General features: G+C 39.9%; 4 protein-coding genes across 4 annotated transcripts in view; 2 read left to right on the top strand and 2 right to left on the bottom strand.

Moving 5' to 3' along the window:
• The first annotated feature begins 1,634 nt into the window (after window positions 1–1,634).
• On the top strand, window positions 1,635–4,450 carry rpl34 (ribosomal protein L34). Its single transcript, XM_073475435.1, has 4 exons — window positions 1,635–1,742; window positions 1,863–1,962; window positions 3,986–4,089; window positions 4,321–4,450. The coding sequence occupies exons 1-4, from the start codon at window positions 1,678–1,680 to the stop codon at window positions 4,403–4,405; spliced, it is 354 nt and encodes a 117-aa protein (XP_073331536.1). The 5' UTR covers window positions 1,635–1,677; the 3' UTR covers window positions 4,406–4,450.
• An 869-nt stretch (window positions 4,451–5,319) lies between these two features.
• Window positions 5,320–7,043, top strand: ostc (oligosaccharyltransferase complex subunit). Its single transcript, XM_073474808.1, has 4 exons — window positions 5,320–5,514; window positions 5,927–6,020; window positions 6,153–6,350; window positions 6,439–7,043. Exons 1-4 carry the CDS (start codon window positions 5,376–5,378, stop codon window positions 6,455–6,457), a joined length of 450 nt encoding a protein of 149 aa, XP_073330909.1. The 5' UTR covers window positions 5,320–5,375; the 3' UTR covers window positions 6,458–7,043.
• A 1,686-nt stretch (window positions 7,044–8,729) lies between these two features.
• etnppl (ethanolamine-phosphate phospho-lyase) lies at window positions 8,730–18,789 on the bottom strand. Its single transcript, XM_073474409.1, has 13 exons — window positions 18,708–18,789; window positions 17,979–18,097; window positions 17,347–17,506; window positions 15,344–15,418; window positions 15,116–15,209; window positions 12,895–13,011; window positions 11,868–11,950; window positions 11,257–11,482; window positions 10,456–10,610; window positions 10,264–10,353; window positions 9,751–9,881; window positions 9,522–9,592; window positions 8,730–9,368 (listed from the first exon to the last, which is right to left on the bottom strand). The coding sequence occupies exons 1-13, from the start codon at window positions 18,764–18,766 to the stop codon at window positions 9,267–9,269; spliced, it is 1,482 nt and encodes a 493-aa protein (XP_073330510.1). The 5' UTR covers window positions 18,767–18,789; the 3' UTR covers window positions 8,730–9,266.
• A 4,954-nt stretch (window positions 18,790–23,743) lies between these two features.
• The window catches only part of LOC141003261 (uncharacterized), a 149,610-nt gene continuing 147,350 nt past the window's right edge, over window positions 23,744–26,003 (bottom strand). Inside the window, exons 36-37 of the mRNA XM_073474569.1 lie at window positions 25,124–25,162; window positions 23,744–23,770 (exon numbers count right to left, since the gene is read on the bottom strand). Coding sequence (XP_073330670.1) covers window positions 23,744–23,770; window positions 25,124–25,162 — 66 coding nt within the window. The remainder of the gene's footprint in view (window positions 23,771–25,123; window positions 25,163–26,003) is intronic.

Genomic DNA, 26,003 nt, shown 5'->3' with positions numbered 1-26,003 from the left:
AGAAATTAACTCATAATAGGCCTTCTACATGCCAAAAAAAATAGACCTGTCAAGCAGGAAAAACACAGGTGCAACTCATTACATTAATCAGAGCTCTGTTATTTTAGATGGGCGGGTATGTCAGCAGGCAAGCAGGTTCAATATAAAAAGAAGGCGTTAACATTTTCAGTTACACCTGTGCTTTTCCTGCAGGGACAAGCCAAAACAAGACTTGAAGGGCTTTAGTCGAAATATTAACAGTTTGCAAGAGTGATGTGTCCATTGGTGCTCTATTCTGATTTATTCCAGAACCTGAGATAGATTTATAATTAGCTTAAACAGTTGCTTGAAAAGCTGACAATTTACCAGGCAATATTAAATCAGATATGGTGATCACTGGAGGTTTTAGGGATCCACTCACCAGAATAAACAGGTGGCAAAGTGTCACATCTTCAGTGCAAAGTTATGAGTTTGGTAATATCAGCCAAAGCATCATTTGCTCTGGTACAGTATGGACTTCTAGAGAGTTTGGCCTGTTACAGAATACAGAAAAAGGGCCGCTTGTTGGGTTTTTTTTTTGCGGGTGTCACTACTGTACACTACACTGTAGACACTGAGGTTGCTGATATAATGGCGAGAAGCCTCTGATGAAAGTAAGATATTTAATTGAAGACTGACATTAACCTGACATTGTTCTTTGTTCTTTAACAGATAAATAAGGCCTACATAATGAGCGGCAAAAATATGAGCTTTAATGTTTTGGTAGGTTTGAAAACAGATGAATCACAGCAGGTGTAATAAGGACGTAACATAGACCCACCAAAATAAAAGACTTCAATATCAAACTGAGAAAAGCTGCAAACTAGCAGCCAACTATATTTGCTTATTATTTAATAGACCAAGTTCACAGTAGATTGGGTAAATGCCATCTATAATAAAATCTATTTAACATTCTCACCATATTTGTGGTAAAACAGCGTTTACCTCGCAGGAAAATGTCTATTTCAAAATAAAAGTAGCTATTAACTAAATCAATTCAAAGATACTTTTCATTAACATTAGTTTCCACTTAACAACAGCAGAATTACACATAATATAATTTGTTTCATTGTTTCATATCTGTGTAGTAAAAACGGAACACCAGCAGGGGGCAGTCATGAAACAGCCGGCATGGAGGAACTTTAACCTGTAACACCCGCCTTCCTCCTTCCTCTTCCGGTTACCGCGACAGCAGGTATGGCGGCTCCCTGCTTTCCTCTGAAACATTATAATTTGATAATCCAATGTAATCCTGTGTTTAAAAAGAAAATGTCATCGATTTGAAGCAGAGATAACACTTAAAACAACTTCCTGCCTCTAAAGTTGTAACAATTTTATTATTTAATGTTTTTTCCAAGACGATTTAAAGATGCCGTTCCTTGGTCCCGATGGCCGCTATCTAAAGCCCACTAAATGTGATAGCCTTTGCTAACAACCACGCTTAATATGTGTTTTCATACGGAGTTAGGTTATATATAAGATTCACCCTCAGTATAATAAATGGTCACTTAATTCGCTCCATGTTTTGGAAGTGAACGTGAGTGTTTGCCGGTGTCACTAACATGTTGAGGAGCAGCAGCGTTAGCACGGCTAGCAGGGTTAGCATCCTAGCATCATGCTCCAAAATAACTGAACATTGCGTCTGTTTTCAGCTTCAAGATGGTGCAGCGGCTGACTTACCGTCGTAGGTTGTCCTACAACACTGCCTCCAACAAAACCAGACTGTAAGTGACCGTCTTATGGCGTCTCTGTCATTTCACCTGCTTGGAAACAGCCACCATTGCTACTTCATGTATGAGCCTGTTTTAAGTTTGTATGTTTCTTTTCCCCGTGTTGTTCTGCAGGTCACGGACGCCTGGTAACCGTATCGTGTACCTGTACACCAAGAAGGTCGGCAAAGCTCCCAAGTCGGCATGTGGCATCTGCCCAGGAAGACTGCGTGGAGTAAGTAAACCTATTGAAGTTTGGTGAAGGCTCTTTCCAAGCATGCTGTATATGTATGGCTGTGCATGCATATAAAGTCTGTGGAGCTGACTGTATTGATTGTAAAAGTTAGCTGTAGATGGTCTGTTTGTTTCCGATAACTTTGCCCCAACTAACTATCTGTAAGACAGTGCAGCTTGATTGTGTTTTTCCCCAGAAATCCTGAAGTTAACTTTGAATTTGCGAGTTAAATAAATGGATGGATGGATGTGATTTGGCACTAAATTGATAGGATGGATGAACACAACTCCCTTACCTCGATGTCTAGAAAAAGGCTGGTCTTCCCCTGTAAACACGTGTAAAAACATACTAATACTTATCCGCATGTCAAACTATTTCAGAGAAGCTAATCTAAACCATGCGGTGTCATTCATTATAAAGATCTCATGGTCACTTTTGAGGTTGTAAATGAATCATTGACACAAGTCTTTTACCAGAACTGTTGCTTCTCATCCTCATAATTTAAGTCGGAGTAATGTAATTGTCTTTTCGACAACATTTCACTGAAGTTGAAAAGTTAAAACATGGCTGAGATGTCACTTCTTGACAAATGAATGAGTAAGCCTCCCATTTTTTGTTTTTGGGTTGTGCTACTGTGGGACCTAAGACAGGCCAAGTGATGTTAACCCATCGCCTGTGTGTGTATGCATTGTTACATTTCATTAAGAAGCTGATGAGGATGTTTGTTGTGATGCTAGTTTACATGCCCCTTTTAGATTTCTCTGAAGACTTACTTTGGCTTACAGAAAATGCCCTTAGTGAGCAAAACTTGGAAATTAAATTGGAAGTTAATTGTAAACTGTGCTTGAACATCACATCATAGATTGCAAAGAATAAATCTAGCAGCTGTATATATCCAGATGTGGAATTTTTAGATGCAGTTGAAAATGACTATTTTTAAACTATAGGGATGGGACAGTAGGGGGGATGTCGTGGATCATGAAAAAAATAGGATAAATTTATCCTGGTGAATTTCCATTGTCAGGTTGATCATGAATATCCTCACATGAATGACTCGATAAAGCCCTTCAGGTTGCGAACAGTCCTACATAGATTTCTTACCATGGCTCATGGTATGGATTGTCCATTCTGTCCCCACAAAAAAATTTAATTGGATGTGTGGAAATGTGTTCAATACCTTCTGTTTGCACAATATTCTTTATTAACAAAATGTAAGGTCAAGCGAAGTATGTTTTAGTGCCACTTTTAGAGTTTTAAGCACAGTTGATCATCTGGTTAATATTGTGAAATGCATTTATTTTGTCCAAATTTTCATATAGTCACATGCCTACAGAACTAATTTACTATTACACATAAAAACAAAGGTGTCTTAATTATACTTGAACACTTTGCTGTAGAGAAAGCCTTGCAATCAAAAACTTTAAATCAGTGGAGAACTGCAAGTTTGCCCAATTGTGAACTTGTTCTCTGACCTCACTATGTGGATACATCTTGTTGGACTTGTGTACAGGTCTTTCCTTTAATTGCCAAATTGCCACTCAGAAAGGATGAGAGATTAGGTCCATTTCTCAGAGGTGCACGCCCAAGACATATTTCTTGACAAGTCAAAATACGATCCGAGCAGAGTGCTGATCTAGAAATATATCTAATATATATATATATATATATATATATATATATATATATATATATATATATATATATATATATATATATATATATATATATATATATATATATATATAAAGTGTGGTGAAATGAAATTGCATATTAAAAACCTGGTGTGCTTCTCAACTACTTAAGCGGCAGAAGTATTTCTCTGCCTTTGGTTACAGAGCAGGCTGCTCCAATCCTTATTTCAGGATGCCTGTAAATGTTTCTTTGCAGCCTCCAGAGTTTGGTTGTCTTGATTGCTCCACTGTATTGAAACGTGTGCAGGATAAATTTCCATCAGTTGTGGTGGTAATTCTCAAGTCAGTTCACGTTGCCTGTGGTCTCATTATGGTCCTGTTCTGTCTTGTAGATCCGGGCCGTTAGACCTCAGGTTCTGATGAGGCTCTCCAAGACCAAGAAGCACGTCAGCAGGGCCTACGGAGGCTCCATGTGCGCCAAGTGTGTGCGTGACAGGTAATAGAAGCATTTCCTTTAATCTGTCCTTTCTTGATGGGGAAACGAACGATGCTAGCATTTGCCTTGATGATAATGTTGACAAAGTGTCTACTGCTGCTTTTCACAAGTTACCTCATCTTTTAATTGATTGCATGGATAAGAGAATGAGAAGACAGTCATTGATGACACTGGTGTGAGTTGAAGGGCTAATTCATTGTGCCTAAATCTTCTCTTTGCTTTCATTCTCAGGATCAAGCGTGCTTTCTTGATTGAGGAGCAGAAGATCGTCGTCAAGGTGCTCAAGGCACAGGCACAGAGCCAGAAATCTAAGTAAAATGTGTATTTGTATTGCCACAATAAAAAATGACAAACAAATCCATTTCCTGTTGTGATTTGCAATCCTTTGGTGCATCTAAATGAAAAGGGAGGGAATGTGTGACTGGAGGTTGGATCTTTGAAAGCCATGTAACAGATAAATAAGGATATATTGGGACATTGACATTTTGCTTCAAGTGACTGTTTTTAAATGAATTTTAACACATTAAAATTTCAAGAGAACAAATACCAAAGATACCTTTCTGATTCTTAAGTGGGTATTTGGTGTCTGATTATAACCCTTAAAGACACAAACACAATGAAAGTGTGGTACCCTGATGTACAATACAGTACCATAACACAAGTATATTTTAATGCTGTAAAATCCCTGATATGAATTAGAATAAATTTGTCATCCTGATGTAATGGAGACATTTTATGTGTCCATAGTGAAGCATGATGACTGTGAAGAAGCAAGCTACACAGTATATCAATGTTTTCTACACAATATAAAACGTTCAGATATACTTCACCGGACCTAATGAGTGAAAATACATAATTAGAAATTAATCAGTGTTGTGGTGACACATGCTAATTTGATAACAGCCATACTTAAAACAATAGATCGTAGTTTTATGATACTAAATAGTCCTGACAGTAAAGAACAGTGACTTTTTCCCTGACGTTTCATGTTACTGTCTCTTTAAGATGACGTCACGCTCAGGCCTTGCCAAAAAATAAGTTGTAAAAACATTTATTTATTTTATTTAAGTTTATGTTAGTATCAGGGAATATTTTGCTTAAAATGGCACCTCTCACTTTCATAAATAAAATAATATAAATTAATTAAAACGTCTTGCAGAGAGGATAGACTAGAAAAAACAACAACAACATGTACTTCCGGGACACGTCAACTAAGTCGCTGCTCAGACGGATCTCAGCCAGCGTCAGCAGCTGTACTGTAGAGAAAGGACATTTCTTCACACACCATGGAGACATTATACAGTATACCGTTTGCTGTGCTGGAATGTCCAAATATAAAACTGAAGAAACCGTCATGGCTGCACATGCCGTCTGCTATGACCGTGTATGCGGTCGTTATTGTGTCCTACTTTCTCATCACAGGAGGTAAATGGATCCGCTAAGGCTAAGCTAACGTAAATGCAAGACTGCTAGCTTGTTAGCGTTAAACCTAGACTGCATCAGCACATTATTTAGAGTTAAAGCTCACTCGTGTGTGGCTGGAATAATGTCAGATATTGTAGGCTTTGGTTGCATTTGTAAATTAGATTGCTTGGCGTTAAGGCTAGCATGTACGGAGTTAGCATAGTGGCTACTTGAGGCTAACTTGGCTTTAGCTAGCACAAGAAACAAGTTGAATGCGTCTTGGTTTCACAGTTATTTGCCACTGATCATCCACCAGTAACGCTAGTGGTGGAAGAAATGTTAAACATGATCAGTTTTTGATTGATATGCTCAACGTTGCTCAAGTTCTGTCATCTTCTGATTGATTTCTTCTCAATCTTCTCCCACATCATAGGCATCATCTATGATGTTATTGTAGAGCCCCCAAGTGTGGGTTCAATGACTGATGAGCATGGACACCAGCGGCCAGTGGCCTTTTTGGCATACAGGTACGTCAGGCATAAGATCATGAGCATCTCAACAAACTGCAGCCTGTTGGTGACAGTCACCTCAGATAGTAATGGTTACATTTAAACCTCACTAAGAAATGCATAACTAATGTAAGTGCATTTGTTTTCCAGAGTAAATGGGCAGTACATTATGGAGGGACTGGCTTCCAGTTTCCTCTTCACGATGGGAGGCCTGGGCTTTATAATCCTGGACCGCTCCAACGCCCCGAACATTCCCAAACTCAACCGCTTCCTGTTGCTCTTCATCGGCTTTGTCAGCGTCCTCCTCAGCTTCTTCATGGCCAGAGTGTTCATGCGCATGAAGCTGCCGTAAGTCCAAGTCTTCGTGTGTAATATTTATTTCAACTCCAGTCTGCAGTTCACAGTGTCTTATCTAATTAATCTGTTGTCTTTTCAGAGGATACCTCATGGGCTAAAAGAGCACACTGAAAATGATTTCGATGGACAGAGGACGTCAAATGCGTGGGAGCCCCAACAGGCAGTTCAACTAAAATTATGATAAACTTGACCTTTGATATAATCAACATCGATTCATGACTGAAAGCACTGACCATCTAGAGAAATTATACCCAGCTGCACTGACATCTCTCTCACTGGCATTGTCTCATCTGTGTTCAGTGACTTCCCTTTTCTTCTCCTTTTCTCTTAACTGCCTAACAAAGAGGAACAAATAGATCTCTGTTGAAGACACATCATCTCCAATTTTGTTCTTTTGTTTATTATAAAAACTACAATAGCCTGGTCCATCTTTAGCAAACTTGAGTAATTTAATTACACTAAAAGGAGCTTGATGTACCGTGCAGCAGGTGAAATTTCTCTGGAGGAGGACAAGAAAAGGAAGTTGCTGAACACTGCTGGCATGGAGCCACTCATTTGGTATCAGGAGGGGAGTCCAAATAATGTTTAAGTTGTTTGTTTTTGTAAAGAAATCATTTAAAATCGCCTTGAACCCGTCACAGTTGCATTTTTGTACAAGGGTGTGAAATAAATCATCTTTTCAGAGCTCCTTGCAGTCGCCCATGATTTACAAATGTGTTGAGTGCTAGATTGGGCAAACACTTTGATCAATGTCTACATTTTGTGACCTGTTTGCATAGACAATACTTGGGAGATGTGAACACAACATAAGCATTGCAATCTGCCTTCCTGAAGGTGGCAGCATAGATGTACCAGGCAGTAGAGAACAGCAATGAGCTTCTTCACACTAATACTTCATGGATATAGAAAAGTCATGCTTATATATGCTGGGTGCTATGATTATTTAGAAGTGAATAACAGATTTCAAGGTTCGAATTTCACATAAATGAGTTACCAAGGACAGGACACCATCAGGGGACAAAAGGCAGTTGTTCATGGCACATTTTAAACCTGTATTCTGGTGGAGGGAGTGTTGCAGGATTGCTTCATAACTTCCTGCATTGTGAATGATGATTCATCTGTTTTCACAGCTGTGGGTGTGCAGACATTAAACAATTAGCTCATTGTATTGCAATACCTCATCAATACATATAGTTAAAACTTTTCTCTGCTTGGGAGTAGTCATGTTTCTCCTGTGTTGAGAGCAAGTCGTGACTCCCTGCTCATTGCTCTTAGGGACTTAAAAAGGGGCACTATGTAGTTTTGAAGTAGAAATTCAAACTCAGATTTTAAAATTTACATTATTAATGAGGTAATAATACAAACTCTGAAATGTTTATCTTTCCCATAACTGAATAAACAAGCTGTATATACCATATTAAACGATGCCCATGGCTCCATCACCTGTGCAGTGTCCATCAGTTTCTGGTTTATCCTTCCCCAACTTACAGCCAGAAATTAAAATCTGCTGAGCCTTTTGGTCAAGACTGCGAGGAGACGGACCAGCGAGGCAAAGCTGGCCTGTTGTGACTGCACGATCTGAGGATGAGTTAACTTACACTGTGACATGTCATAACAGCTTTTGTGAGGATGTTTGTGCCAACTGAAACTTCCAGCACATTGAACAACAAAACCTTGTTTACAGCTAAACTCAGGCAGCTTGTCAGGCCATGAAGGCTATGCCTAAGCCTACAGACGTGGTGACAGAATCCTGTACAACCAGGCCAAAAACACTGACACACTTTTACTGAAGGTTCGATGAGCCGACATCCACACACCGCAGTCATCCAGGCTTAGGAAATGTCACTGCAGATCCACGACATCCTGGCCACAACCTGTTCAAACGTAACCCTTTACAGTAAAAGAGCCAGACACAACAAGAGAGAGATAAATCAAGACATACTGCTATCAGGAAGTAAATGGATCTACAAATTAGAAGTAACCAGAGGAGGAGGAGGAGGAACTATTACACATCCACCAGTAAAGTCTTCAAAGTGCAGTACCAACAACTGTCAACACATCATTGATGTGATCTCTTATCATAAAATATGCATTTAAACTCACAGGCTGTAAGGAGTCTAGAGAGTGACTAAGCACTCTAAAATGCACGTGACAAACTCAGTTTTTTGGTCCAGTTTCTGTTAAGAAGGAGCAGGGGAACATTGGTAAATAATTGCTGACTTGTCAAACAGCGTCCACGTTTGTTTGTTTGTTTGAGGCAGACTGGAAGATATGCTGAAGCCTTACAGTCAGTACAGCCATCATGTATGTTCTACATATGCTTGCTGCTATGCTTGGCAGAGATCATCCTCATGGATCAACGAGCAAATATCACATATACAGTATTTTTATTCAATGCAAATAGATTCACCACACAATAAGTAATGGTACTCCACACGTTCAACAACAGCGAGCAATGTTTAAGTTCAGTAACAAACTGTATCTTAAACATTGCGCGTTTTGACAAAATACTTATTTACTTTATTAAAATTATGATTCCCTGAAAAACATGGTCAAGTAAATGTTGGCATAAATTTATATTAAAGGATTATACAGGTTTTGTAGCACGGTAACTCGCACAATTAAAGGAGGTTTTCCGCACCAAAGTTAAAGCTAAATAGGCTTATAATAAAGGATTCCTACATGTGATTAAAAAAACATAATACCTGAGCAGATACTGCAGTTTCATAGATACACAGTACATTATTATTATTACTATCATAACATTTTTCATTAGGTTAAATGCTAAAGGCACTTCACTTTTTAACCCAGAGAGCTCCATCACCTCCAAAGTTGATGTTGTCTGCTGCGGTTATTTATAATAAGGTGTTGTCACTGTACAGCCGTGACTCTTGTTTGTTAGCAGCGTTATCTCTTGTGGCGTTTGGTTTGCTGAGGAACTCCTGGACTTCTCCCTCTGTTGAGTATTAACCCAGTGTGATACTGGTGTCCATTTTCCTCAGCTGGCAGCTTGAAATTGAAGAGAGAATGTTGAAATGAAAATCAAGGAAGTTTAAATCTTGTCTTTTTTATATTTGCCTTCTTAAGACAAGTGATCCGATCTAATACATGAGAGCTTTGGTCCAGAAACTTGTTTAAAATATGGCACAGAGTCACACTTACCTTTCTTTTGCTGCTATCATTCTCTGCATTCGATGTGTTGTGCAACTTCAAGCCTAAGGCGTCCTCAAGTTCTGTAAACAGATACGATAACACACATGATTGAGAGCTCTTTCAGCGACAGTAGGCTACCATTACACACCTTGATCCTTTTAAATAATGCACAAGCCAGAAAGATGATGGCGTGTTCCAACACCACGGAGAGAAAAAGGACTGGGGAGACGTTAAGCACCTGTGAGAATGTGGTCGATCTTCTCCACCACCAGGTCGGCGTCCTCCGTGGTGAAGCACAGGGGCGGCTTAAATTTGAGCACATTGCGATGAGGTCCGTCGGCACTGAGAAGGATGTACTGTTCCTTTAGCCTGGGACGAAACAGGAATTATTCTGCACTCTGTATCAAGTATTGTGAATGAGAGCTACAATGAGCGCTCTAAAATATTACACACAGAAGTGCATGTGCTGCTGTTCAACTTCATTATCTCACCGTACGTTGATAAACCTTTTGTGTGACATGAGAAGGCTATCATAACACTGGGGGAACTTGTTGGTTTACTTAATAGTAATACATTGTTGAAGCATGGTTGCAGAGGAAGGAGAATGCTGCAGAGCAGTAAAATCAAAGCTCTTTGTTTTAAAGGTGTAATTCGTAAAATATGGCCAGAATTCACAGGTGGCTAGAAAAGACAGGGGGCAGCAATACTCTGGCCATCTTACAAAGACACTCATCCTTGATCTTACACTTACTTATATATGACTTCTTGGGCTTCTGCTGTAGCAGGGGTGAGCTTCAACCTGTCCTTCACAAGCTCCAAGCCAACAAAGAGGCCACGACCCCTGCAGGAGCGTGACAAAACATGTTCTGGATCATGGTAACATACACCAAATGAAATCTACCCTTCATAGTCATATTCATACTGTAACTGTGTGTTTGCTTACCTGATATCACCAATCAGCGGATGCTTCTCTTTCTGCTTCTCCAGCAGGTTGGTCAGGTATTGGCCCACACGTAGCGCATTTCCCTGGAGATCCTCTTTCACAATCACGTCTAGTACGGCCAGACCGATGGCACACGACACTGGGTTACCGCCAAACTGAGAAATTCAAAACCCACACACAGAGGAAAGATTACACCGAGGTTGAGTTCACACCACCTCGGAAATCAGCCGCCTGATCATCAGGATGACAGGCTGATCAGAAGCACTGAATACATGACAGACATGCAATGTTACAGAGTCAGCAATGTGTTTTTTTGTTTATGCCAAATCTATAGATTAAAAGACAAATAACTGTATAAAAACACACTCAAAGTTTCATTATATGACTGGAAATATCCGAACTGCTGCGAACTGGCTGAAAATCAATTCAATATGAAAGACAGAACTCTTAGATTTTGTATTATTATCCCAATTTCTTTTTTACTTTCACAGGAAATAACTGTCATCTGAGGCCATCAATGAAAAAAAAGGCTTGAATGGAATGTATTTTTCCCCATAATGTGGAAAGCAGCTGTGTCGATATGCTTGATAAATTTAGATGAGAGCTTAATGCCAAGGAGGAGATTGGGTCGGTGCCATTTCTGGTCAACTTTGGAGCATAAGGAAAGATCGTATTTTGTGCTTTCTGCCATCTGCCTCTGCAGTGTTGTGTAGATTTAAATAGTTAATAAAAACTTGATATTTATATTAACCACATATTTGCATATTTATGGGTGGTACAAAAGGAAATTACTGCTCTTACTGTATTGAAATACTCCATTCCTGATAAAGCAAAGGCCTCTGCCACCTCTTTGGTCGTGACCACACAGGACATGGGGTGGCCGTTGCCAATAGGTTTTCCCATGGTGACAATGTCAGGCACAAAGTCCGCTCCCTGAAGCTGGAACGCCCAGAAGTGGGTGCCCACGCGCCCGAAGCCCACTTGGACTTCATCGGCGATGAAAACACCTCCAGCCTGGCGAACATGTCTGCAGAGGTAAACCCTAGTTCGTTGCTCATTCTCTTGATAAGGCACACACCCACATAAATGAAACAACAAATAAGACGCAACACACTAGACAGGTTTGTCTATACCCTAGCACCTCTGAAAAAGAACACAAGCAAAGCAATTACATGCATTAATCATCAACTCTGCATTCTGGTGCAACTGCTTATAGTCTTTTTAGGTGTGTACTTTTGTTCAGTGCTTCAACTATTTCTTGCAGTGCAAAAGAATTTACATTCAGGACATGTTGGGCATACTTTGCATACAGTTAATCATGCCGGAATGAGCGCTCTCCTTACTTGGTGCCAGTAAGATGATTGTGAAAAGTATGAGCATGAGTGAATCTCTGCATGAGTTTGGGTACGTACTCTGCCACTTGCTGGAAGTAGCCCACAGGTGGAATGACCTGCCCGCCACAACTCTGCAGTGACTCAGCAGTAAAAGCAGCAATCTGCATTAGAGAAAAACAAATCAGGTCTATTAATCTAAAACCAGACCCATAAACTGGAAAAGAGGACGAGCTCTGACATCTTTGAACCCATTGACCTCTCTCTTTCATAAGAGTGTCACTTTCAAGTTGGCCGTGCGCAAACAAGAGAGAGGCAGTCACGTAATACTTGGAAATGAGTGTTAATGTAGGTCGCTGTCTTGACAGTATTGTGCAACCTTTAATCACATACATTATGACAAAAAAGGAGTTCCTTTTGTCAATTTTGGCTTCATCCTGACTGCAAAAACATCTGTCAGAAAAGCATTCTGTACAATCTCTGAGATTTAAAAATCCAGTCTCTCTCGTCACTGCAAGCATGGACATGCGCTTCTGTTGAGCTTTTCCAACATCTGATTATTTGCCAACAAGCTCTCACGCAAACGAGTTAATCCCATCTACTCCACACTTGGCAGGTTTGTTGCTGATGACCCGGGGAGGTGCGCTGTCGAATTTGGTGCAATTTAGACACCCGACACATTCAATACAGATAAATCTTGAGATAGCTGAAGCTGGGCTCCATGATCCCTCTCACGTGATGTCATGGGGAAGCAGACATAAACATAATGGAGATGAGAACAACTTGCTGTAGTAATGCGTTGCAGTGAGAAAAAAAACAACTGCAGAAGGTTAAATTAGTCTGGATGAGTGAGGCGACACAGTCAACACTGGTTTTCTATCCTTCAGGGAGAACTGGTCCTGATATGTAATGCTGAACGAATAATAATGCATCATATGTCATATTTTTAATCAGCATGTTTTGACAGGCACCACGCTAGACCTTTAAAAAGACAGTAGAACAAGTAATACATGGAACCATATTAAACATTTCTGAGGTTACTGGGGCAGCATAAGGTCGATCTCACTTTGAGTTAACATAACACAAACATACCAAAGTCAAACTGTACCTTGCCCCCTTTTCCTTGGACTCTGCGTATTATATCTTTGACTTCATCTGCATACGCCTCGGCAGGGTTAGGGTGGTCTGCTCTGTATTTGCCTCTGTACACATCTGGACTCGGAGCCTGTATAGGGGGACAAGACAATCACACAAAAAACTTAAACTTAAGCTAAATCGACTTGCTTTTTAAAAAAATATCTAACAATATATAGTATTATTATTATATATGAACTTGTCTGCTGTGATTGCACATGTGCCTCAGCGAACCCAACCCAAGCAATGCAAATGAGGACACCCTTGTTGAATGACATATGTTATCATGAAAGTCTTATCACCTAGCATGTAACCATCTTTCCAGCGTTGTCCTTGAGCATTATCAGTTTGCGTATTGAGGCAAACAGGTCTGTTGTTGATGCAGTATCTATGTGCCTGTGCGCTATTTTTCAACACATGGAGGCTGCTGACACCTATGCAAGGGGTTATGTTACATGAATGGCAAGTCTCTCTTGATTGTCTTGATACAGTAAAGTCAATAATCACATAATCAACACCAAAGTCTCAAAATGATGTCCTTATAGAGTCGTTAATGTCACTTGTGAACTCTGAGTTTCAGAGTGGTTAGGGCAACTTGTGAGACTTTGACCCAACCGGTCTTCATGTGGGTCGTTAGGGCTAGGTGGGCCCGGGTGTGAATGGGTGTTAAGTTGTCTGGGGAGGTAACTCGGTTCTGCAGATGGTTGTCCCAGTTTGACATAGATGGATTCTTTTACGCCTCTTTCAAACCATCTGTCCTCTCTGGCAAAGATGTGGTAGGCTGCTTCTTGAGTAAAGATAATGGGAAAAAAAATGCAAATGCATCTGTTATTTTAATTATTAGGAAAAGCAAGTCACACAGTGAGAAAAAATAAATCTTATTTGAATAATATAATATTCTTAGTATTAAAATACTGTGTCATTATCTCTTTTTGTCCAAACGGGCTTCTGTTCATCTGAAGGTTTACGTGAGGATATGTGATCAACAGACACAGCAGTTTAAGAACTGACAAGTAAACTTATGAAAACAGGAATTTTAAAAATCTGTGTGTTTACATTTCAGCCGGTGCTGTTCTCAGAGCTTGTTGGTCAACTAGTGAATTACCAACATCTCAACCACAGTTTGATTCCTTAGTGTTAGCCCATTAGCAGAGTAGACTGCCGCACCTTTGGTATGTAACACTAGAGCTGAGGATTCCACATGTTGCCATATCAAACTACACCGAGGTAATCAAGAAACAGAGTGCACAGAATCACATAACACAGAGCACGAAGGACTCCGGATGATTATTTTTAGCTTGTCCGCTCACAGACTGTTCACTCTAGATAGTGTGGTTTACTCAAATGAGCTCAACAAAACATCTTCAAAGCTGTGCTCTTTTCAAAATAGACAAAGTCATATTTAAATTTAATCTATTTTTAATCAACATTTAAAATCCAGTGCCTGAGATTTAGTGGCATCTAGCTGTGTGTCTGCAGATTGAAACCACTTGAATACCAACCTCCCCTGTGGTGGTCGCTCTAGAGCCACTGATTGGTTTATCCATTCTAAGCTACTGCAGAAACATGGCTGTGAGACATGGTGGACTCCACCACTCTGGTGCTACACTAAAGAAAAAATAACGTTGAGTTTTATATTTGATCTCTGCCGATCGATCATTCTAAATGGTTGCTGCCCCTTTAATTGCTGATTGAAATGGTCAAATCAAAGCTTTCCTTTAAAAATCATTGAGTCTTTTTATATCGTTGAACACTTAAAAAGAGAAATTACACAAACATCAAATATTTATCTAAATGAAGACAATTCAGGAATTCGATTTGCCTGCAGTTCAAATAAAGGAGCTGTAAAATTAGACCACTGATGACTTCGGTTAACATTTTTGGTGGGGCATTTAGACTACCTAACTTTCCTGTTCTGCCTCATTCCAAAGACGCGTTTCTAAACAGACCGCAGAGTTCAGAGACTCTGCAGGTAGATTCTGGATGTCTTCTTTTCTTGCCCTGTTGAATAGGTCGTAAAAAATACTTGTATTTCCTGCTTCTGTCTCTTCTTTTCTTATCCACACACACACCCATACATATGTGCATGTACTGAAGTGAATCCTCAGTAGCCTGCCAAAGCCCAGTAGTGCAGCTTGAGTCATGGTGTTTTAATAGTGTGCAGGCAGGCCGACAGGGAGAGAAAAAGCACTCACCACATGGACAAATTGGTTCTGCTCAGCATCTGACAGCTGGTGGAACTTATAGGGGCTGATGTCAATGAGCGATGAGACATGGCCGTGGTACGCACTGCAAACAAAGCAAACACAGGGCTTGTTGCTCCTTATTTTGATTTCTCGTCATTAAAAAAAAAATAATCTCTGAATAAAATGACATGTGCACCAGCTGTTTTCCAACAACAACCAGGCGGTAGTAGCACATACTTTTCCAGCGTGATGATGTCTTTGTGGCCTGTGTACTGCAGCGCCAGACGAAGCGCCAGGTCGTTGGCCTCGGAGCTGAAATTCACAGGGGCAAGGGTTACTTTGAGTTACTCAGTCACCACAAAATACACAGGTGAAGCCATGGATAACACTAGCACGTCAGTCACTGCTTGATGTTTTACTTCCTATTATGAGGGCCTATAAGATGACATATATTCATTAATACAGGTGATTAGAGATAAAGCTTTATTATGCATGAAAATCGCATTTAGATACTCAAGCTATTCCTCTGCCAAATATGTTTTTCTTTACTTTGCTGTGTGTATGAAATCACGTCCTACCCTGTATGTGTACACACAAACGTTACACACCCTATGTGATTGTTAAATAATTTACTGCAAATCATGGGGATTATTAAGGTGCTATAACAGCCTCCACACAGAGCCTGACCGATATATCGGTTGACCGACATTGGCCCGTCACAGGTGTAATTAAAGACGATATGTGCAGCTGTAAAAAAACTTTTATTTAACTGATTATAACACGGAAAAGATGTTTGGGTTTTGTGTCAGGTATCCCACCTCTGTTACATATTGTTACATATTGTTTGACAACCACATTTGAGGGACTGCTGCAAAAAATCTTTGTGTATCGGTCACTGTATCGATATCTGAACTTTTTTCTCCCTTTCTTGGCTCGGTCAGGCTCTACTCCACACCTCTCTGAGGGCTTTCTGCAGGATTTTGTGCTCATTTAGCCTCAAGAACATTAGCAAGGCATTGCAGTTCATCTCTGGGGGTTGAGGCCGGGGCTCTGTGCGGGCCTGTCAAGCTCTTTCCGCACCAAACTCGGAAAAACGATTTTTTAATGGACCTTGTCCAGTTCACATGGGCACTGTCATGTTACCATAAGAAAGGGCCTTGCCACAAAGTTGTAAGTGCAATATTGTCTAAAATGTTGGTTATTTGAAGTAGAATTAAGGGGCTCATATGGCATTTATTGTATTTAGTATATATTTTCCCTCTTGTCTTTAGTGTGTACTCTGATCGCACATAAACTTTAATACTGTTGTACAGACAGTAGAAATCCTTTGCAGTGATAACTTGACTGTATTGTCACCTTTACAACTTCTCTCACTGTATTTATTTCCCTGTGACTGATAAAAACTCAGTCTGGCACTGAGTGTGTATGGATCATTATCTACAACATTATTACCCTGGATCTAGATGATTCCTGTTAGCACTTGGCAAGTGGTGTAAATTAGTAACCAGAGCAGACTGGTCCAGTTTAATGTCCAAAGCTGGGCATGCATTGTATAATGCTCCATTACTTTTGTCGGGAAGTCATGACACTTGTCACAGTCATGACAAGGCGCTGCAATCTTTTGGTAAAGGTAAAAGATGTGACAAAACAGCATTATATTGAAGTACTTTAGAGCTGCAGAGATGTTCTGGTGTCCATGTTTGTTTACTACAGACCAAAAACAAATGTCACACCAGCATGATTTTAACAGGTTTTTCAGTCTTCAGTGAGAATGAAACTTGTGGTGTTTGAAAATGATAATTCCCACTTATTGTGAATCATTTTGCAATTGTATTATCTGTCAAAATAACTGCAATGTGATTTTTTTTTACTATATCGTGCAGCCCTCAAGTAGAATTATATTGTTGCAGTTGTACAAAAAGCAGCATAACTATCACAACTGAAATGTATATAATCAGCAGGAGGCTTTTCCAAAAGAGAGTCATCCACTGCACATATAGTTTTTTGTCTCTCTTTAGAAAAGTAAGTTGTTTCCTCTTGAGTACACTAACATAACAGTCATACATGTCTAGACTACACCCTTTGATACAGCCCACCTCAGGCTACAGTTCAAGTCATTAAACTAGATAAGACACAAATTATGATACTAAATGCAACTGATCCACACCCAAAAAAACAAGTCTGGCCAACCACCTCGATGTGTTTGTTGTTTGAGGAGCACGAGAAATGTGCAGACATACCCAGAGTTGACGAAATAGCACACAGATAGCTTGTCGGGAAGTGTGGCCTGCAGCCGCTGGGCGTACAGTACAAGGTTGTCGTGCAAGAAACGCGAGTTGGTGTTGAGCAGTTCCATCTGCTGAGCTCCCGCCTTCACCACGTCCGGGTGACAGTGGCCCACTGAGGAATGGAAGAAAAGCGATGAACGCAGGATTAGAACTGGTCCTCACGTTCAGGACAAAAACAAAATCATCCAACTGTAATTTGAGGTCAAAACATACCATGACAACTGATATTAAAGGCGCATAATTGGAGGCCATATGCTGAAATTAAAGAGTGTTGAATGAGGTAATGCAGGAGACATCCCTTTGGACATTCCTGTTTGCCTGCAAAGCCTGCAGCTCATTGACTTTTGACTACTTGTATGTTCTATGACAACATTGTAGAGCAGTTTGTCAAGTCCTCAAAAACAACACCTCTAACTTCCATATCTGGATGGCAGCCTTACACGTATATGTAAGAGGGAACGGATCTGTTGGGTTCTTATGTTTCGCCATTTTTGACGGAGACAATGACATAAAAGAGGTGTGAAAAGAAACCTGATTTACAGAGCTTTGTGTGTGTTTGCATGCACGAGTGAAACTATGTTTACCATGAGCCACGTTGTTGATGCAGTCCAGATAGCGCTGCCCTTTTTCATCGTACATGTACTGGCCTTTGGCTTGCACAATCTTGATAGGGTCATGGCCGAAGAAGATCTTACAAGATGGCCTGCAGAGGAGCTAACGTCAGTGCTCCAATGTGTGAACATAATATTAATAATGTAATAATAATAGTGACAATAATATTTACAATATTAATGAGGTAATAATACAAACTCAGAAATATTTATTTTTTCGATAACTGAATAAACAAGCTGTTCTCAGAGGAAGATGAGGTCAGAACACTGTTTGAAGCTAGAAAGGTGGCAGGGTCCGCCACATATAACCAAAGTAAGACAGTATGAAATTGAGTTGTCCTTTAAGGTCAGTTTGTTTATTCAGTTTATTTAGACATAAACTCTTCTTCACTCTTTTCTTCTGATTAAAATGTCTTCCCCAAAACTAAATAGTGCACCTTTAACTGAGGTTTTGTGTGTGTGTTTGTACAGTGGTAACGAGCAATATATTAAGGCTGTAATAAAGTACTGTACTGTACTGTAAAGTACTATAAAGTACTGTATTTGTTTTCAAGTGTATCAAATCAAAACTGAATTCGGTTGCACTTATATTCGCAGCATTCAATTAGCTTCTTAGCTACAAAATTCGTCACGGACTAACTAATTAATAAATAAAAATGTGTTTACAAAATGATAGTTGGTTTGTTGTGGTGCTTATCTTACCCAATGTGCTTCTTCCTCAAGTCTAGCGTCTTCTTCTTCTCCAGTTTCTCCGCCGACATCCTGATGTTGCTCTCCTCCTCGCTGACTGACAGATTAGCTTCATCTGCTCGAGCTCAAGTAACCCGGCTCGAGACACGCGCGCGCGCTCACACACACACACACGCACAGTGCGCACTGACAGCTCGCGCGGCTCTCTCGTGCTGCCACCTAGCCGGCACGTCACAGCTTACAGCTGTGAGAAACAACTGCTCGATGATAATGGATTATTGTCGAGCTGCTCTGAATTCCTTCATACTGTTAGTATCCCTGTCACCCCACAGCAGTTTGCCACAGCTATGGCTGCCATTACTTCTGCGATTTCAACTGAAAAGACCAGTGTTTACCATCACTTGACCCCAAGATGACTTCAATAGTTAATCAAATAAAATTTTATTCATATAAATCACAATCACATTGCCCCAGTGGGCTTTATAATCTGTACAGCCAGCGAAACCCCCTGTCCCAAGACCCCGGAGTCAAACCCCCTCCACTCCACCGTGGTGACCTGGAAGATCGAGGGCAGGCCACACACGATAATTAGCAATAATAGTAATAAAAAAAGAAAACATCAGAATGAAGAGGCATCAGATACTGTTTGTTTGTCTATTACATTAAGAAACAATAATCGCAACATATGCTCGTTATTTCAGAAAGAAGTCGCCACCACTCCTTCTGTTGTTTCATACTGGTCGAGGTTTGTTTGTAACTTGAATTGGGGAAATATCTGGAACCTCCTTACTGGTAAAGTAAGGGAGGTTTCTTATATATGATGATGAGATATGATCCTGCTGGCCACTATCTTCTGAAGTCTGAGAAAGACATCTGAAATGTATCCAGACACAATGCTGCTGCACCTGTTCTGTCAATGTCCCTACACCACCACCACCAACAACAACAACAAGAGTAATAAACCGTGCCATATCCACAAAGCTAAATTTAGCCACTTGAAAACCTCTATTTATAGTATTTGAAAAGGAATCTAAGCCATCTCTGATTTAAAACATAAGAAAGCTGCACTTTTTATCTCCTTTTCGACACCTGTTGAACAGGACTAACTAGCATGGCAGACAATGAAGTCATAGCGCCTGGAGAAAGTCTGCATTCTACATTCATGTCTGTCGTTTAACTGGCTGGTATTTTTCAGCTGTAGTACGTTAAATTTGTTTTAGCTCAATAAATAATAAATGAACAAAGGACGAGTATTTGGTCATATTATTCTTGGCCCGTGCAGAGTTGGGATCCTCTGTGTTCATTAATAGGTTACACATGCGAGAAGCAGGGCAACTCAAGAACAAGTCAGGCTGAGAAATAAATGTCTGACCATGTAGATAATCAGTTCCAGAAACTCTGGGTAAGTCAGAAATATTTATCTTTTTTATAACTGAATAAACAAGCTGTTCTCAGAGGAAAATAAGGTCCCCAGAACACTGTTTGAAGCTAGAAAGGTGGCGGGGTCCGCCAAATAGAAACAAAGTAAAACAGTATGAAATTGTGTTGTCCTTTAAGGTCAGTTTGTTTATTCAGTCATGGAAACAAAGAGATTTTGTTTAGTTTGTTTAGGCATAAATAATATCCGAGGGAAAAAGACAGGAAATCTCATTTTCTACAATATGGAACCTTTAAGTGCTCGTAAATATACTTTCTGGTTATTAGCTGCAGCTATTATAACAAAGACCATAATATTTAGTGATGTAAGACCAAGACGACCAACAAAGGCAAGACTGCTGTTAGATGTATTTGAAAGACTGTGTTTATTTGGCTCCAACAGTACAGTCATATGAAATGTCATCTTGAAATAAAGTAGTGTGTGAACACAAGGGTCTTCAAAGAAAATGTCAATCGGTTCTGGATGGTATGTGGCAAAATAGTTATATTCCAGTAAGGCTGTGGTGCATCGGAGGGTATAGATGTGTTCTGATAAAAGACCAGTGTCCGTCAGCGTTATGCAGAGTGGGAATTCGTCAAATATCCGACACCAGCACTTTTAATCTGATAGTGTAGTGTGGCTCATGGCTGTATGCTACCGTTTCAAAAGAGGAAAACTTGACTCAGAGCTTTTCTGTGGCCCATCAGTGAGTCATTTCGGAGCGCCTCCTCAGCTTCGCTAATACCGATATGGAATAAATGTTTTGGCACTTCTGCTAATAGCAGAATATACAAAATGTGACACAAGGAAACACAACAATCAAACAAACAAAAACAAAAAAAAAAATCAATCCAATAAAAAAAAAAATCAATAAAAAAAATTAGCTGCTCATGCTAAAGATACAGCAATTTGTGAAAACAAATACTGTAACAAAGGCTGGAAATCAAAACACAAAATAAAAAAACAAACAATTTAGTAAATATAAGTAATGGAAATAACGTTAAAACATGGGTGGAGGGACAGTATTTGAGGGAACCAATCAAAAGTTGATATTTTAATGAAAGCTGTGTACATTTTGTCTCTTTGTCTTCTGGTAAATAAACATTTTCTTTCCAGGTAGTGGTATACAGGGTAGCACGACTGAGCAAATGGAGCTATAGAAATCACAGCGCCGTGATATTTCAGCTGCATTTGATGCTACGCACATTAACCAAAGTATAAATTGCACTTCTTGTCAAATGAGCACACATTTTTAACAGTACATTAATAATCCACTATACATATATCAAACTACATTCAATGTAAAGAGAGAGCGAGAGAGAGAGAGAGAGAGAGAGAGAGAGAAGAGAGAGAGCGTGATAAAAAGCTGTGATGTTTAACTGTTACGCAGTTGCATTGGCTGGGCCTGTCAACATTCAGGCCATCAGTACGTTGTTGTCATAGTTCGCCTTTCGACACACAAAATTAAATAAAAGCAGATGTGTTCCGTTGTAAGGCTGAATGAAATGCACAGAGAAAAACACACTGGTCTGTAGTTTGTAAATGTCCACCTTCCCTCACACTGCACCATTTGCATAACGTTTCTGCGACGCCAAAGATTCTTCATAATACCAACGGAGACGCAGCGGAAACTGACATCGAAACAAGTGAAAGGAATGCTGTTCAGAACCACAATGCCTTCATTTAAGAAATCATAGAAAAATAAATAATGTACCACTTAAAATACTGAGACAAATACACAAATATATGCACAAAAAAAACTTTAAATTGTTACATACATAAAAAAAAACAAAAAAAACCCAACAACAATAAAGAAACCTGTTGTGTAGTTCTTGCCACTGGTAGAGCGCATCAACTGAGCTGCTGTTGACCTACTATCAGATAGCACCAATATAATCTATACAGATGTGCATCCATTTCTTTAGAACGGTGAGATGAGCTGTACAATCAGACAGAAACCATATGGGAACAAGTCGTCTTCGATCCACCTGTGGTTGCTGCTACATCACAACAAAATGTTGGTTTTTCACATCAATCATTCATGCATATTTCTAACGTCAAAGAAAAGAAGTATCACCTTGCATAGCACCAACTATGTCAGAAGGCAATTTGAATATAAGAAACGTGAAAATATGAATAAACTACGGCGACCCACTGCTCCACTTCTTTGCTCCATCTGATATGGAATGTGACATAACTGGCCGTGTCAGACTGTGGTGTGTTAATGGAAGTTTACCAATTTGCTGTGTCAGTCAAATTTTAGCTTTTGTTGCACTGAAATACGTGTTTTCCATATGTTTAAGACAATACATGAGGTGTAAAAAAAAGCAGTGTAATGCAACTGTTTAACACGGTCTGCCTTAAAGGTGCACTGTGTAGTTTTGGGGAAGACTTTTTAACGTTTGTTCCTAAACAAACTAAATAAACAAACTCTCTTTGTTTTCATGACTGAATAAACTGAATAAACAAACTGACCTTAAAGGACAACACAATTTCATACTGTTTTACTTTGTTTATATGTGGCAGACCCTGCCACTTTTCCAGCTTCAAACAGTGTTCTGACCTTATTTTCCTCTGAGAACAGCTTGTTTATTCAGTTATAGAAAAAGATAAATATATCTGGGTTTGTATTATTACCTCATTAATATTATGAGTTTGAATTTCTTCTCCGAAACTACACGGTGCCCCTTTAATCTGTAATACTGTATGTTCAGCTTGTGATACACTCGCTCAAACCAATGCTTATTTTCAATATTTAAGAAATCCATGAGTAATAAAGTGTGTACATGCAGTGAATTGACAACACTGTACAATAAACATCCCGTACAAGGAGTCCAGAATGAAAAAAGTAGCATATCTGTTACAACGCTGGACGCGTTCTGCACCATCAATGAGCTTCTTCAAAACCATGAGCAACATCACAGGCTGTACAGTCGTGACGGATGCAATCTCACTGTGAAGCTACATGCTATTTCATTAACATCCTGTAAAAAAAAAACAATTCATATGAAAAACAGTGCGCAATGTGTGTCTTTTTCGAAGCTTACCCATCTGAAACAAACAGCATTCCAATAATTCAAAAGATGATATAAAGTTGTACATTTCTGATAAAGGAATGAATAAAAGCTTGAGGCACCAAAGGCTATTATACACAAAATATAAACAATGTTAAAGAATGCCAGCAAAAACAAAAATAAAGACGGAAAAAAACAAAACATGACTGCATTCTGTTTACGCTCTCAGTAGACCTACAAGAAGCGTTGCCTGTCAGGGCTGTCAGGAGAGGCGGATGCTCCAGGTGAGCATGTCATCGATGAGACTCTCCTGCAGAATCCATTCCCGTGCTCAGAGGGACGTGGGGAGGATCCCCCAGCAGGCCTGTCCCATCTCGAATCCACGTGAGCCTGATTTGTTTTCCTGTCAGTGCAGCGAGCCCGCTAAGTTCTCCCCTCGTGTCCGGGAGACGTGTGGCTGTTGGGGGGGGTGGAGGGCGCCACGCTGACGACGAAGATGATGATGATGCCGAGGCGCATGAGTGCAACAAGTGACCACCCGCTGATATCATACCCTCTTGCAGGCAACACCAAAATAAAGCAACAATAACCAACAGCTTTACTTTCAGTGGGGGTTTTCAGGCTACCAGCCATGGCGTGACTCCCTTGGGAAGATTAAAGGAAAGCAAAAATTACTAATTCAGAGCTCTGGGGTTGTTGTTTGTTTTATGTTAGTGTTGTTTTTCTTTTCTGCAGAAGCCATGACGCAACCACAAAACAGTGACATGTATGTACAATACATATAAATATAGTTTCAGTATACTACTCATGCTTTTGCAGGGTCAGGGGTGCAATGTTCTGTTCGGCACAGTCTTTTTTCTTTTTTTTTAGTCTTTTAGAAAATGGTGCTGCATGAATGGGCGGTGAGCTTGTTGAGACGAGACAACACAGAACACCTAGCGTTTGGTGTTAGAGAGCCAGTCCAGATCCTCCCGCAACTCCTCCACTTCCTCCTCCTCCTCCTCCTCCTCCTCCTCCTCCTCTCCACGTCTCCCTTTCACCCCCCGTGAATCTGGCCAGGGCTGCGACGCTCCAGTCTGAGCCATGCAAAGACTGCAGAGACAAGTTCTGGCGCCAGCCGAGGATCTGAACTCCACCACGATGTGGATGTGAGAGAGCGGGACACACACGTTTTGTTTTGTTTTTTTTCCACACGGTGATGTGAGTAGAAGCAGCTTAGGGACGGTTATCTCTTTTTGTGTCATCGTACACATAGACTTCTTTTCTTTTAGACTTTTTTTTTTTTTTTTATCCATTAAAAAAACTATAAATACCATAAAAGAAGCATTATTTACAAACTCCATGCGTTTCAGGTTAGAGCGATCACTGCAAGAAAAACACAGGAGAGAGAAGGACATGAGGATGGGACGTGTTGTCACATTGTTTCACGACTTGAGATGTACAATCTGGTTCGACCACACTTGTTATGACTTATTGAACAGGAAACCCATGCAAACATAGAGAAGCTGAAACCCACATGAAAACAAATGAACTGACATGGAGGGAGCAAAATATTAGGAGCACTTTTCATGTCTGATTCCTTTTTACAAACCTAAATGCGAATTAAGGATATGGCCACTTCACGGTAGCTTTAAAGGGCAAGTTCACGTTAAAATCAAGATGCTTTTTATCCATCTAGCTTGTTTTGGTGTGGTATCAGCCGTGGAGATGTCTGCCTTCTCTCCAATATACCTTGGTGTGAACAGTTTCATGTAGGAGCTGTTGTCTTTCAACAGTATCACCACCAGGCTTGGGGAGTAATGGAGTACATTTAACAGGATTACGTAATCAGGATACAATAAAAATGTAACTGTAGCGAAAGTTGGGTATCAGAACTGAAAAAAGGTGGATCGGTACGTTTCTATTTTGGATATGGCCTTTTATATTTTGTTCCCTCTGTACATCTGTAGCTGCTACACTGAACTCTGTCATAGCACTCAGTTATACACTTGTCTTACCTTCTGCCAGCAGCCAGGCATTGGTAATCCATCTGGGCCCTGTTTAGAGGAGAGTAGCGGGGAAGGAAAAACAACTATGAGGACTGAAACAGGGATACTTGTTGTTAAAGTAAGAACACACAACAAATGTCAGTGTTTTGGATATGCATGACAGAAATGAATAAGCCCAAATAACAGTTTCCAGACAAACTGCCAAACTGAGTCAAATCAAACTTTGCATCAAAGCAGAACCAAGTAAGGAGTCATCAGAAAGCTTCTCTTAAAGGTACAGTATGTAACTTTTTTGCAACAATATTAGTCATAATGCATGCTCACCCCACCATAACTCAAAATTCAAGATGGGTTTGCTTAAATGTTTACACTACAAATATAAATATATGGCTTTAAAGTCCATCTAAAGGTCTTGCAAGCTGCTAGAGGCCTGTAAAAAAGTTACATGATGCACCTTTAACCACATGAATTAAACTATTTCTTTTGTTTTTAAATGGTGATTACAAACTATTACTAACTATAGTGATTACTGTACATGCTGTTGACCTGAGAAAAAGATCTGTATCATTGTCTAGTTCAGGGAAGGAAATGTCAGAGTGCAAACTGCACAAGCTTTCTTGATTAATTGCACTTAATGCGAAATTTAGTTCTTTAAAGGGATCTTTATCTGAGAGGAACTTAACCTGCACATCCTGGAGACAGAAAAAAGTGTGAGTATGAAACCAATGCTCAGATTTTAATCAAACTTGACACTAAGTCTGCATCATTAATGCAGAAAACACCTTCCCTCTGCCTTGTTTTTGACTGTGTTTTGAAAAATTCACGAAATATTACATCTTATGAGTCTCATTCATGCACGTAATACACAGCAAAAGATAAAGTAGCTCAT

This window comes from Pagrus major, chromosome 10 (genome assembly GCF_040436345.1).
Source record: "Pagrus major chromosome 10, Pma_NU_1.0".
NCBI classification, from domain to species: Eukaryota; Metazoa; Chordata; class Actinopteri; order Spariformes; family Sparidae; genus Pagrus; species Pagrus major.
The sequence above is the reverse complement of the archived record's forward strand: the minus strand, read 5'-3'. Positions and strand labels throughout refer to the sequence as shown.

Coding starts and splice junctions, on each gene's coding strand:
- ostc (XM_073474808.1), top strand. CDS start 5,376: ATGGAGACATTATACAGTATACCGTTTGCTGTGCTGGAATGTCCAAAT. Junction 5,515..5,926: donor CTACTTTCTCATCACAGGAG/GTAAATGGATCC, acceptor CCCACATCATAG/GCATCATCTATGATGTTATT. Junction 6,021..6,152: donor GTGGCCTTTTTGGCATACAG/GTACGTCAGGCA, acceptor TTTGTTTTCCAG/AGTAAATGGGCAGTACATTA.
- rpl34 (XM_073475435.1), top strand. CDS start 1,678: ATGGTGCAGCGGCTGACTTACCGTCGTAGGTTGTCCTACAACACTGCC. Junction 1,743..1,862: donor GCCTCCAACAAAACCAGACT/GTAAGTGACCGT, acceptor GTTGTTCTGCAG/GTCACGGACGCCTGGTAACC. Junction 4,090..4,320: donor GCCAAGTGTGTGCGTGACAG/GTAATAGAAGCA, acceptor TTTCATTCTCAG/GATCAAGCGTGCTTTCTTGA.
- etnppl (XM_073474409.1), bottom strand. CDS start 18,766: ATGTCGGCGGAGAAACTGGAGAAGAAGAAGACGCTAGACTTGAGGAAG. Junction 11,483..11,867: donor TACTTCCAGCAAGTGGCAGA/GTACGTACCCAA, acceptor TTACCTCTGCAG/ACATGTTCGCCAGGCTGGAG. Junction 10,611..11,256: donor GAATGGAGTATTTCAATACA/GTAAGAGCAGTA, acceptor TGAATTTCTCAG/TTTGGCGGTAACCCAGTGTC.